The 11678-nt window shown below is 42.1% G+C and overlaps 1 protein-coding gene across 1 annotated transcript in view; it reads right to left on the reverse strand.

Moving 5' to 3' along the window:
* Positions 1 to 11205, reverse strand: part of SUSD5 (sushi domain containing 5) — a 52191-nt gene extending 40986 nt beyond the window's left edge. Inside the window, exons 1-2 of the mRNA XM_032268908.1 lie at positions 10536 to 11205; positions 5837 to 6014 (exon numbers count right to left, since the gene is read on the reverse strand). Of these exons, the coding sequence (XP_032124799.1) occupies positions 5837 to 6014; positions 10536 to 10647 (290 nt within the window). The 5' untranslated portion in view covers positions 10648 to 11205. The remainder of the gene's footprint in view (positions 1 to 5836; positions 6015 to 10535) is intronic.
* Between the last annotated feature and the right edge of the window lie 473 nt (positions 11206 to 11678).

Consider the following 11678-nt stretch of genomic DNA (forward strand, 5'->3'; position numbering starts at 1 on the left):
TAATTTTTTCTCTCATAATTTATTTCAGGATATCTTTTCTAAACAGCAAATACTTGAATTTTTAAAAATTCATTTCATAATATCTGTTTACTAATTGGAGCCTTTTGTCTACTTAGACTTAATCACTTAATCTAATTTAAATCTGATTTTTCTTAATTCTGTCCATTTTCTCTTCTTTCTTTGTCCCACTTTGGATTATCTGAATTATTCTTCTTTTTCGGGGAGGGAGGTATTCCCTTTTTTCTCTGTATTGATTTGGAAGTTAAACATCATTTCAGTATTTTTTTCAATGGTACCCAGAAGTTACAACTTCTTTGACTTATTAAAATGTAATATTATTTTTATCATCTACTCTAATAATACAACTTGAAATACTTAAAATACTACACATGAATACACTCAAAATACTTCCCACTGATATAAACCTTTTTTTTTTTTTTTTTTTGGAGGGGAGTTTCACTCTTGTTACCCAGGCTGGAGTGCAATGGCGCGATCTCGGCTCACCGCAACCTCCGCCTCCTGGGTTCAGGCAATTCTCCTGCCTCAGCCTCCTGAGTAGCTGGGATTACAGGCACGCACCACCATGCCCAGCTAATTTTTTGTAGTTTTAGTAGAGACGGGGTTCCACCATGTTGACCAGGATGGTCTCGATCTTTTGACCTCATGATCCACCCGCCTCGGCCTCCCAAAGTGCTGGGATTACAGGCTTGAGCCACCGCGCCCGGCCTATAAACCATTTTTTAGTATCCAGTGTTACTATTACTGCTTCAGACAATTACATAATTTCAATTGGTCTACATATTTACTCTTTCCATTTATTCTTTTATGACTCTCCAGTCTTCCTCATGCAATATTTTCCTCCTGCCTGAAGAGCACTCATTAGTGTTTAAGTGCAGATTGGATGTAATGAATTCTCCCACCTTTTGTCTGTCTGAAAATGTCTTTATTTCACCTTTATTATTGGGAGATATTTTTCACTGCGAATAAAATTCTAGGTGGGCAGTAATTTTCTTTTAGTACTTTCAAAATATCTGAAGTCTTTGGACTTTCATTGTCAGTTTATTGTTGCTCCTTTAAAGTTAATCTGTTTTTTATTTTTAAAAATATTCTTTTCTTCATATATGATTCTATGATGTGCCTAGCTGTGAATTTCTTTGTATTTGTCTTACTTGAGCTTTGCAGGGATCTTTGAATCTGTGTCTTGATGTTTTTCTTCAGTTGTGGATCATTCTCATATTACTTTTACTCTATTTTCTTTTTTCTTTCTCTTCTCCTTTTAGAATTCAAATTATGTTGCATCTTCTTTGTCTTTTACCCTTTGTTGTAGATTTTTTCATCCTTTTTCCATCTGTTATTTATTCTGGATATCTTCCTCTGAAATTTCTTCCAGTTCACTAATCCTCTCTTTGGCTTTTTTTAAAAATGTTTTTCTCTGTTTCTTTGTTTTCTTTCTTTCTTTCTTTTTCTTTTTGTTTCTTTCTTTCTCTCTCTCTTTCTTTTTCTTTCTTTTCCTTCCTTCCTTCCCTCCCTCCCTCTCTCCCTCCCTCCCTTCCTTTCTTCCTTTCTTCCTTCCTCTTTCTTTTTTCTCTTTTCTTTCTTTTGTTCTTTCTGTCTTTTCTATCTTTCTTTTTGAGACAAGGCCTCACTATGTTGTCTAGATTATATTTAAACTTTGAACTCCTTGGCTCAAGTGATCCTCCTGCTTCAGCCTCCCAAGTAGCTGGGGCTACAGGCATGCGTCACCATATCCAGCCTTCTTCGGCTCTTTTAAATCAGCTATTAGATCTGTCCATTAAGTTCTTAATTTTAGTTACTATATTTTTCATGTCTAGAGTTTCCATTTGGTTATTTTTTTAGTTTTCTACCCTCTGCCAAAATTCTCCTTCTCATCTTTTATATCTTTGAGCACATCAAGGACAGTTATTTTAAAGTCTGCGTCTACCAATCCTAATGTCTGGAGTTTCTATTATTTATTGTTTCTTCTGAATTTTATTCTATTTGCCTTGTCACCTCATACAACTAGTTATTTTATATTGTGTGACAAATCCCACACTGACTAAATTGTTTGTTTAAATAAATTAAGGTATAGGATACTATCTTCCTCAAAAGATAATTTTTATTTGATTCTCCTAGACATCTGGGGCCCTGGAAACTCTGGGTCATCTCAATCCAAATTCATGGCTACAGAGTATTTGAAGATGTGCTGCTGCTCATAGCAAGGCCTGTGTCTAGTTCACCTTACAGGGTAGTGTGTCCAACTTACCCTTAGGGCATAGTCTTGCAAGGTACCAACCCAAAGCAAAAGGGCTCACCAGGTCCCCTCCGACACAGAAAATGAATTCAAATCTCCATTTCCCTAGTCCCATGTGGCAAAGGTTCCCAGGAGACTAGTGGCCCCAAAGTCTGAATTCATCACTCTAGGCCTTTATCATTCTCTGGATTTATGTGTACACTCAACATAAAGTCACAGAGATATCAGGCAGGTGTGCTGGATGTCTACTATGCTATAAATTACAAGACGTGCCACACATTTAATCATTGCTTTTCAGTGTGTGGTGAGCGAGTGGAGAACTGTGCAGGAAAGACCCACAGTGAAATGTACATACTAATGGTCAGATGCTTGTTTCCAGAAAATTAAAATAAAAGGATATTGAATAAGAATGGTGAAAAGAGCATAATATATTTTTAAAAAGAAATAAAAAATTAAAGGATAGAAAAACTATTTTTAATAAATTATGTAGTAAATATAACAAGTAAGTATGTTTTCTTTATTTTCTTTCTTTCTTTATTTATTTTGAGACAGAGTCTCACCCTGTCACCCAGGCTGGAGTGCAATGGCACCATCTAGGCTCACTGCAACCTCTGTCTCTCGGGTTCAAGTGATTCTCCTGCCTCAGCTTCCCAAGTAGCTGGGACTACAGGTGCATACCACCATGCCCAACTAAGTTTTATATTTTTAATAGAGACCAGGTTTGGCCATATTAGCCAGGCTGGTCTTGAACTCCTGATCGCAAGTGATGCACCTGCCTTAGCCTCCCAAAGTGTTGGGATTCCAGGTGTGAGCCACTGCACCCAGCTGTATGTTTTCTTTGTAAAGTAGTATCATTTCAGCCTGCAGAGATCCACTAATATGTCTTAACACCTTATAGTAAACCCACAGAAGATGGACCTTTTAAATCGTCCAGTCCTGACATACAATGCCTGAGGGACCTAAGCCTAGTTGCAAGCTGTCTCTTCAGAATCTCTGAACATTCTGGTTATCTGATGAAATTTTATAGTAACAGAATTATGAAAAAGTATTCCTACTTGACTACATTATGGAAATGCATGCATATTTTGTCTATTCAAGAGCACGGATGTAAAACGTAAGGCAGAGAGGACCACAGTTCCAGATTCACCGAAAGGCTTTGGATGTAGCCTCAGTTGTCCCTTTATTCAGTTGCTGCTTCCAACTTGGCACATTTGGAGACATGAGTCAGCATGGCTGTCTGTGCTCTCCATGGCCACTGGCCAGCCAGACATCTTCAGGATCATCATCTACCAAAGTAGTTCTTGGTGCCTTGCTTGCTTTCACATTTTCTGTGGCACGAAGAAAAAAGTGAAGCGGCCCTGGCCTTCTCCCAGCATGAAGTGTTTGTTTATCTGTGTTTTTGTTGCCTGTGTTTCTGAGAACTTATTAAAATATTTTCCCAGACCAATATTCTGAAGCATTTCTCCAACGCTTTCTTCTAGTAGTTTTATAGTTTTGGGGCTTACATTTAGGTCTATAATCCATTTTGAGTTGATTTCTATATGAGGTGACAGGTGGGCATCTAGTATTATTCTTCTGCACAGAGATATCCAGTTCTCCCAGCACCGTTTATTGAAGATACTGTACTTTTCCCAAAGAATGTTCCAAGTTCTAGTGTTGTGTACCACTGTAGGATGGCTGTAGTTAATAACATATCATTTCAAACATCTAGAAGGAGGATGCTGAATGTTCCCAGCAAAAAAGAAATGATAAATATTTGAGATGATGAATATGCTAATTGCCCTGATCTGATCACTCTCCAGTATGTGTATCAAAACATCACTATGTACCCCATGAATATGTACAATTGTTATTTGTCAATTTAAAAAATAAAATTAGGCCAGACATGGTGGCTCACACCTGTAAACCCAGCACATTGAGAGGCGGGAGCCAGAGGATTCCTTGAGCCCAGGAGTTTGAGACCAGCCTGAGCAATATAGCAAGACTTCCGTTTCTACAAATATATAAAAATATAAACGAACAAATAAAAATTTAAAACAAAGCAGGTTTCAACACTATTGGAAAGATTTCTCCTAGCTGGCCATAACAATTACTTCTCTAAAGAATTCCACCGGTCAGGAACTCAGGTAGCCACAGTAGGAATGGCTTGTCTCTGCATATATGTCTAGGACGTGAGCTGGCAAGATTCATAGGCTGGCAGTAACTCAATGGCTGGGGGCTAGAATCTAGAATGCGGCATCTTCATTCACATTTTGGGCAGTTAATGCTGGCCTTTCACTAGGACATTGGTTAGGTCTGTTGGCAAGAGCCCCTAAAGGAAGTATCTCCACGTGGTCTGGACTTCCTATCTCACACAGTCAGACTCCTCACGGCATCTCAATGCTACAAAAGTGAGTGTCCCCAGAAATCTAGATGGAAGCAGCATGGATTTTTCCAACCTAACTTCAGAAGTCATGTAATCTCACTCTTGCTGTATGCTATCAGTAGAGGCAAACACACTTGCTGATGCCAGAGTGTGGAAAAATTTGTGGCCATATTTTGAAACCTCTATACCATGTTCCTATACATATATATGCAGTTGAGTATCCACAGGAAAACAGGGATAAAGAATGTATACCAAACAGTTTATAGTCATTATCTCTGAAGTGAAGAAGAAGAGAGAAAATTACTTTGTTATATATATATGTGTGTGTGTATGTGTGTGTGTGTCTGTGTCTGTGTGCGCACACGCGTGCGTTATTTGAAATTTTTACAAGCATGTATTATTTTTATTACTTAAAAAAAATTCAAGGCTGGGCAGGGTGGCTCACTCCTTTAATCCTAGCACTTTGGGAAGCCAAGGCAGGAGGATTGCTGGAGCTCAGGGTTCGAGACCAGCCTGGGAAACACGGCAAGCACTCTTTATGTCTATAAAAAATAAAAATAAAAACTTAGCCAGGTGTGGTGGTACATGCCTGTAATCTTAGCTACAGGAGGCTGAGGCAAGAGAAACATTAGAGCTCGGGAGGTTGAGTCTGCAGTGAGCTATGATTGTGCCACTGCACTCCAACCTGGCTTACAGGGTGAGACCCTATGTCTAAAACACATAAGAATATTCAACATAACAAAGGGGATAAAAGAACTATGACAGAACTCCAGAAAAATGCTTTTGTAAGCAAACTCAAAACATAAATACATGCCAGGCGTGGTAGCTCACACCTGTAATTCTAGCACTTTGAGAGGCTGAGGCAGGTGGATCACCTGACGTCAGGAGTTCAAGACCAGCCTGGCCAATATGGTGAAACTCTGTTAGCTGGGCATGGAGGCACACACCTGTAATCCCAGCTACCCAGGAGGCTAAGGCAAGAGAATTGCTTGAGCCCAGGAGGTGGAAGTTGCAGTGAGCTGAGATTGCGCCACTGCACCCCAGCCTGGGAGAAGAGCTGGGTTCCATGTAAAAAACAAAACAAAATGTGAACACGCTAGAAGCTACTGCCCACTGCACTCTGCCCGTACTGGTACCTCAACAGAACAACTACTGAGCACTATATAAGCCTTGGTGGTGCAGTTGGGGTGCGTTGGAAAAGGAGTGCTCGCCTGACTTACCCAAGGGTGCCATCTGCTAGCCAGCCAGTGGCACACACTGCAAAGGAGCAATCTTGGACCACTCTCCGCAGCTCGTCTGCAGACACCAAGTGAGCGCCCCTGCTCTTGCAGGAAAGCCGAGCAGCCTCCAGGACTAGGCCCTGAGAGCCATTCTGAGACTCCACCACAAAGAGCTTTCCTGTGTGGGGACAAGCACAAACACATGTGGACTCCAGGACCCATGGGAAGTTGGTCTCAGCAAACTCACCCACTGGCAGAGGCCAATCAGAACCACAGCCCTTGCCTGAAGGCCCAAGTGCAGCAACTGCCACATGGCACACCATCCCTGAGACCAGGCGATGATAACTACACTAGAGTTTTCATCCTTTTTTTTTTTTTTGCTCTTTTTTGTTTTTTTTAAAATTAACCATCTGCTCTGCGTGTTGATCTGGAAAACCCTTCAAATCTTTCTTTTAAAATGGTGTTTTACAAATATCATGTGTCAAGGCTTCTCTGAGTGTCCTAGGCTTCTCTGAGTTGGGTCACTCAATGTCCAAGGCACTGATTTAGGCCCCGGCTCTGCTCTCTTCTGCGTCCCTCAGCCCTAGAATGCACCCTGTACACCAGGTTGCTTTCCTTCTCTCTGTCCCTTGCCTTAGGACATTACCAGGCCCCTTTCACAATACATTCATTTGTGTCTGCTGTCCTTCTCTCCGACTGGACAAGAAAACAGGGATCGTGTCTGGTACACCTTGGCTTCCTGTAGCCATTAATACATGGACATGTAGCAGGCCTCAAAGAATGTGTGATCAATGGGGGGATGGGAACGTGAATTCAGGCAGAGGTGAAAGCCCAGACTGAAAGCAAATGAGGGTTTTAGGCAAGAAAACCATGGTACCGGAGGGAGCGCTGAGGTCCCCAGGAGCCTCCTGGAGGAATGAAGCAATGCCTTGGGTGGCCCTATCAAGCTAAGGTAAAAGCAGGGGAGAAAACATCTCCTTCGAATGAGACACCTTACTTCCATCTGTCACCAACTTTTTCATAATACGTCAGTTATTAGACTAAGACATGACTAAGACACATCATCTGCTTGCAAAATTATTATAATAGATATAAGAATTCCCCAGCTTTGAAAGCAAAAGTTATAATAAAAATACAAAAAATTTAAGTAAACATAGGTTACTGGTACTCCTGCATTTAACTATAAAAAGGTAATATCAACCAAACTGCAAGGAAAAACAAAAAGATCCACAATCCTTGAGGAAATATTTAACTACTGTCCCTCTCAGTAATTGTTAAAACAGAAAACAACATTAACACTCTTCATGTAAGAACCTATGTGCAGTACTGCATACCAAACTACAGAATACACATTCATTTTAGGCTCATATAGAACAGTCGTAAAACTGATCAAATACTGAGCTATAAAGCAAATCTAAAATACCTCAAAAGACAAAAATCATTCAAAGCATGCCTTTTCGACTACAACAAAGCTAAAATCACTTATTTATGTATGAAACACTCATATCGTGTTTACTATGGGCCAGATGCTGTTTAAATTGCTTTATAAATACTCATTATATTAATTCTTATGACAACTCTGATATAGGTGATATTATCATCCTCATTTTATAGTTAAAGTTTAGTATTAATACTAGTCCAAGATCACACAGCAGAGATACAAAACCAGGCAGTATGGCTCCCTGTTAGTGCTTTCAATCAATGGGTTATACTGCCTCTCAATAACAAAGGAATTAACTAGGAAAATCCCCTTGTGCATGGAAATTACAAAATATACTTCTAAATAAACTGTGTTCAAAGAAGAAATCACAACTGAAATAAAACATTTCAACGCAAGGACCAAAAACTTGTGGAGAAACTAAAGTAGTTTAAGAGAAATTTATAGCCTCAGAGCTCATATTATTCATACCAAAAAGAATAGTTGAGAACCAATCATCTAAGTTTCTAGCTCAAAAAGCTAACATAAAAGTCCCACAAAATCAAATCTTCTAAAGTAGAAGGAAGAAATAACACAGATAGAGCAGAAATCAATAAAATGTAAAGCAAACATACAATCGAGAAAATAAAGCGAGAAGTTGCTTTTTTCTAAATAATACTAAAATGGATAAACCCTTAGTAAGACTAATCAAGATAAAAAAGGAGAAAACACAAACTGCCAATATCAAGAATGAAAGGGAACATCACTACAGATCCCATGGACCCTGAAATGATAATTAGAGATTATTACATTGTATATGCCACTACATCAGACAATCTAGATGAAGTGGGAAAAAACCACTTAAAAAACAAAACTTAGCAATACCGACACAAATTTAATTTTAAAATCTGGATCATTCTTTATCTACTAAAGAAATTAAATTCATTATTTAAAATCTTCCTATAAGAAAACCTCCAGACACAGATGACCTCACACCAAAAACTAACAAACAAAAGCCCTCCCCTACAGAAACCCTTTCAGAGAGTTAAAGAGGGAACAATTTTCCCCTTGGTTTAGGAACCACCATGAGTTTGATATCAACACTTGACAAGTATATTATAAAAAATGAAAATTACAGGCCAATGTATTTTATGAACACAGATTCAATAATCCCAAACCTGTTTCCCTCACTCCAGGCTCAGTTCTAGGTCTTCTCACCATAAAATTTTCTCTACAATTCTGTCCACACACATGATTTCAAAGACCATCCTTTTACAGATCACATATTTTTAGAAATAGTTTCTCTGCAAATGTGTCTTCAAATATCTGTAATTCATCATAGTTAAGCTGAGCATTTCTTCTTCCTCCCATCACAAGCACACAAATAACTAAATGTAGGAACTGGTGGTAGTTAAGAATTTAGTGCTAAAAAGGATACTTTGGTAATACAGCTTAAAACTCTTCCTGGTTCTAGTATAAAGGTTGGAGCTCAGAAAATTGAGTTTCTTAAAAGGAAGTGTACCTATAATTGTCCGTTGCGGAAATGGGGAAAAGAAAAGGAAGGATAATGAAGAAAAGGAACCATTTCTGGCAAGCAGTAACAGAGTCATGTGCTCTGATGGTGTTCGTACTTTCTCTTTGATCAACGACATTTCTGCCTTTAATTTTCTATGACCCGTATCAAGCTAGATAGGCACAACATATTGATCCTTATCCACATGGCGTTCTACTTAAACAATTATGACAGGGTGAAACTCGAAGACCTTATGGATTGAAAAAAAAATTGTAAAAGGAATTAAAATTGGCACAAAAATATCTTGTTCAAAAGTTAATATTAGCTCCAATTTATTCTACTTGCATTCTTTAAAATCAGCTTAATTTGCAATGTCAATCAAAAAACACTACAGCGAAGAATTATCGGTAGACTGTTAATAGGTATGGGACCCTTTTGGGGGTGATGGAAATGTTCTGGAAATAGATGCATGCAAACCATGGTTTTCACAACATAATGAATACACTAAAACCCACTTAATTGTACATTTCAAAATGGCAAATTTTATGTGAATTATGTGTCAAGTAAAAAAAATTAACAGTGGTTACTAACAGCCTTCAAAGTTAAAAATGTTTTGTCTCTAACACCCTCTCTGAGGATATGGAGAAATAAGACATTCATTCTTAATTAGCAGTGAAGAGCTTTTCAAGCCTGCACTTAAAACAGAGAGCACTAAAAAGTCTAAGACCTAGAACGTTTTTCCTTGGCTTTCCCCTTTCTCTGACAACCATGCTTTTTTCTTTCTTTCTTTCTTTTCTGTGTCTTCTAGTTTCACCCAATATCGTTGGCTAAATAAGAATCACATTTTAAAGTATACAACGCATCCTAAATCGACGGAAGGCTTTTCTCTTCAGTCAATCTAATTCGTCCTAAGCTAGAACTCCGTCATGGGTGTGAGAACTGCTGGCTTTAAGCTTGCATCCTTCAGATGCGCCTGTACCGAGTCAGCGGGATTTTGTTCCAATATGAAAACACAGCTGAATTAGCTTTTCAAAACGGAATGGATACAGAGCTCCAATCCTGCTCATTTAAGGCAGGTATTAAAAGCTAAATTCAGACTAGAAAACAAGCAAAAACTGGTTCAATTCTCAGAGAACCTGCTGTAATCTGGCCCTTGCCCTTTTCTTTACATGTCTCAAGACGTCTCCACCTAGCACCCTCGACTTCAGGCACTTCGATTTATCATTTGTCCCGTTTTTCCTGTCACTCAGAGTCTTTGCACGTGCCATTCCCTCTACCCAGGCCACTCTTCTCTCTCCCTTTGCCTCTCTGATTCCCACGCATCTTTCAGACCTTCCAGGACCATGTCAAAATATCCGAGGGAGTTTTCTAACCATCGGCGGTGTCCTCTGGAGCACATTAATAGACGTGGAGAAACAAGGACGGTGGAAAGTCACCCGCTAGCAGAGGACGTTCTAGGGCACCTTAGAGGTGATTTCATTTGAACTTTCTTGGAGACCTTAGGAAAGCCAGCAGTGGGACTCCGGGACCTGCGCGCTCGGCGCTCAGGGAGGGTCCAGGCACCAGGCGGGCGTTTGGGCGCGCGGGCACTGGGAGACTTGGTGGGCCAGGAGAGGGATGCTGGGTCTCAGGACCGCTGCTCGCTCGTTCCTCTAGGGCTTGCGCTCGCCGCTTGCCGGCCGGTCCGAGGGAGCGGCCCAGGCGAGCTGCGCCTTCCCTGCCCGGAACCGACGCTCCACCCCCCGCCCCGCCGCCTCCCGCACACTCACCATCCGCCCGCACCGAAAGGCGCGGCAGACCGAGCAGGAGCAGTGCCGCCGCCCAGAGCCCGAGCAGGCGGCTGTGCCACCGGGCCGGCGGGCGGGGTCCCTCGGCGGTCATGGTCCGGGAGTGCGCGGGCCAGCGGTCTCGGTGACGGCTCCGGCTGCGCTCCGGTTACCCGGGCCACTGCCCAGCGTGCGCCACTCGGCTTGCGCCCTGCGCTCGGCTAGCGAATCGCAGGCTTTGCGCCGGGCGCGCGGAGAGGGAGGAGCGCGGAGAGCCCGGGGACTCTCGGGAGGCTGGAGCCTGAGCGCCTGGGCCGCCGAACTCCCGGGGGTCTTCTCTGTGGCGCCGCGGAGGCGGCTGTAACCCGGCTCCGCCTTCGCGCTGGGCACCTGGAAACCTCGGTGCCAAAAGGGGCTGCGCCGGACCGCGCGCTCCGCAGGCGCAGCGGGGCGGAGGGCGCAGGGAGGCGGGAAGAGTGACGAGCCGGCCGCAAGGCGCCCCCGCCCGTCTGGGGGACCCTCGGCGAAAGGGTGACGCAGTCTGAGAGCTCGAGCCTCCCTGGCAGGACCGTTAGAAAACGGATGTCTAACTCTGTCCTCTGCCTCTGTACTTTTCAGTTGGACTCCTCCCACTACTTTTTTTTTTTTTTTTTTTTTTTTTTTTTTATAAATGAGTAGAGGAAAATCTAACTTACCAACCTCACTCTAAGGTGTGAAAAGCACGGAGTAGCGAAATTCCATTTTCCTAAAGCGTAGCTTGAGAGTCACTGAGGAAAAGACATCTTGAGGAAAGCTTCCTTCACCACTCTTCCTGGTACACTCTGGTATTCCTCAACGAGCAGCAAGAGCTCTGGCGAGGTTGTCACCATTATCACCCACCTCCCAAATGAGGGCCCTTTGACCTCGAAACGCTCTGAGATTCGGACTCTGTCGGTCTGATCTGGGAATCTACGCTCTAAGTAAGTGTCCCAACGGATTCTGATACAGGCCAAGGCGGTCGGATCACGAGGTCAGGAGATGGAGACCATCCTGGCCAACTGATGGTGAAGCCACGTTTCCACTAAAATACAAAAATTAGCCTGTAGTCCCAGCTACTCGGGAGGCTGAGGTAGGGGAATCGCTTGAACCCGGGAGGCAGAGGTTGCA

Source organism: Sapajus apella, unplaced genomic scaffold (genome assembly GCF_009761245.1).
Source record: "Sapajus apella isolate SASKATOON/1434 unplaced genomic scaffold, GSC_monkey_1.0 scaffold4, whole genome shotgun sequence".
In the NCBI taxonomy this organism is placed as follows: domain Eukaryota; kingdom Metazoa; phylum Chordata; class Mammalia; order Primates; family Cebidae; genus Sapajus; species Sapajus apella.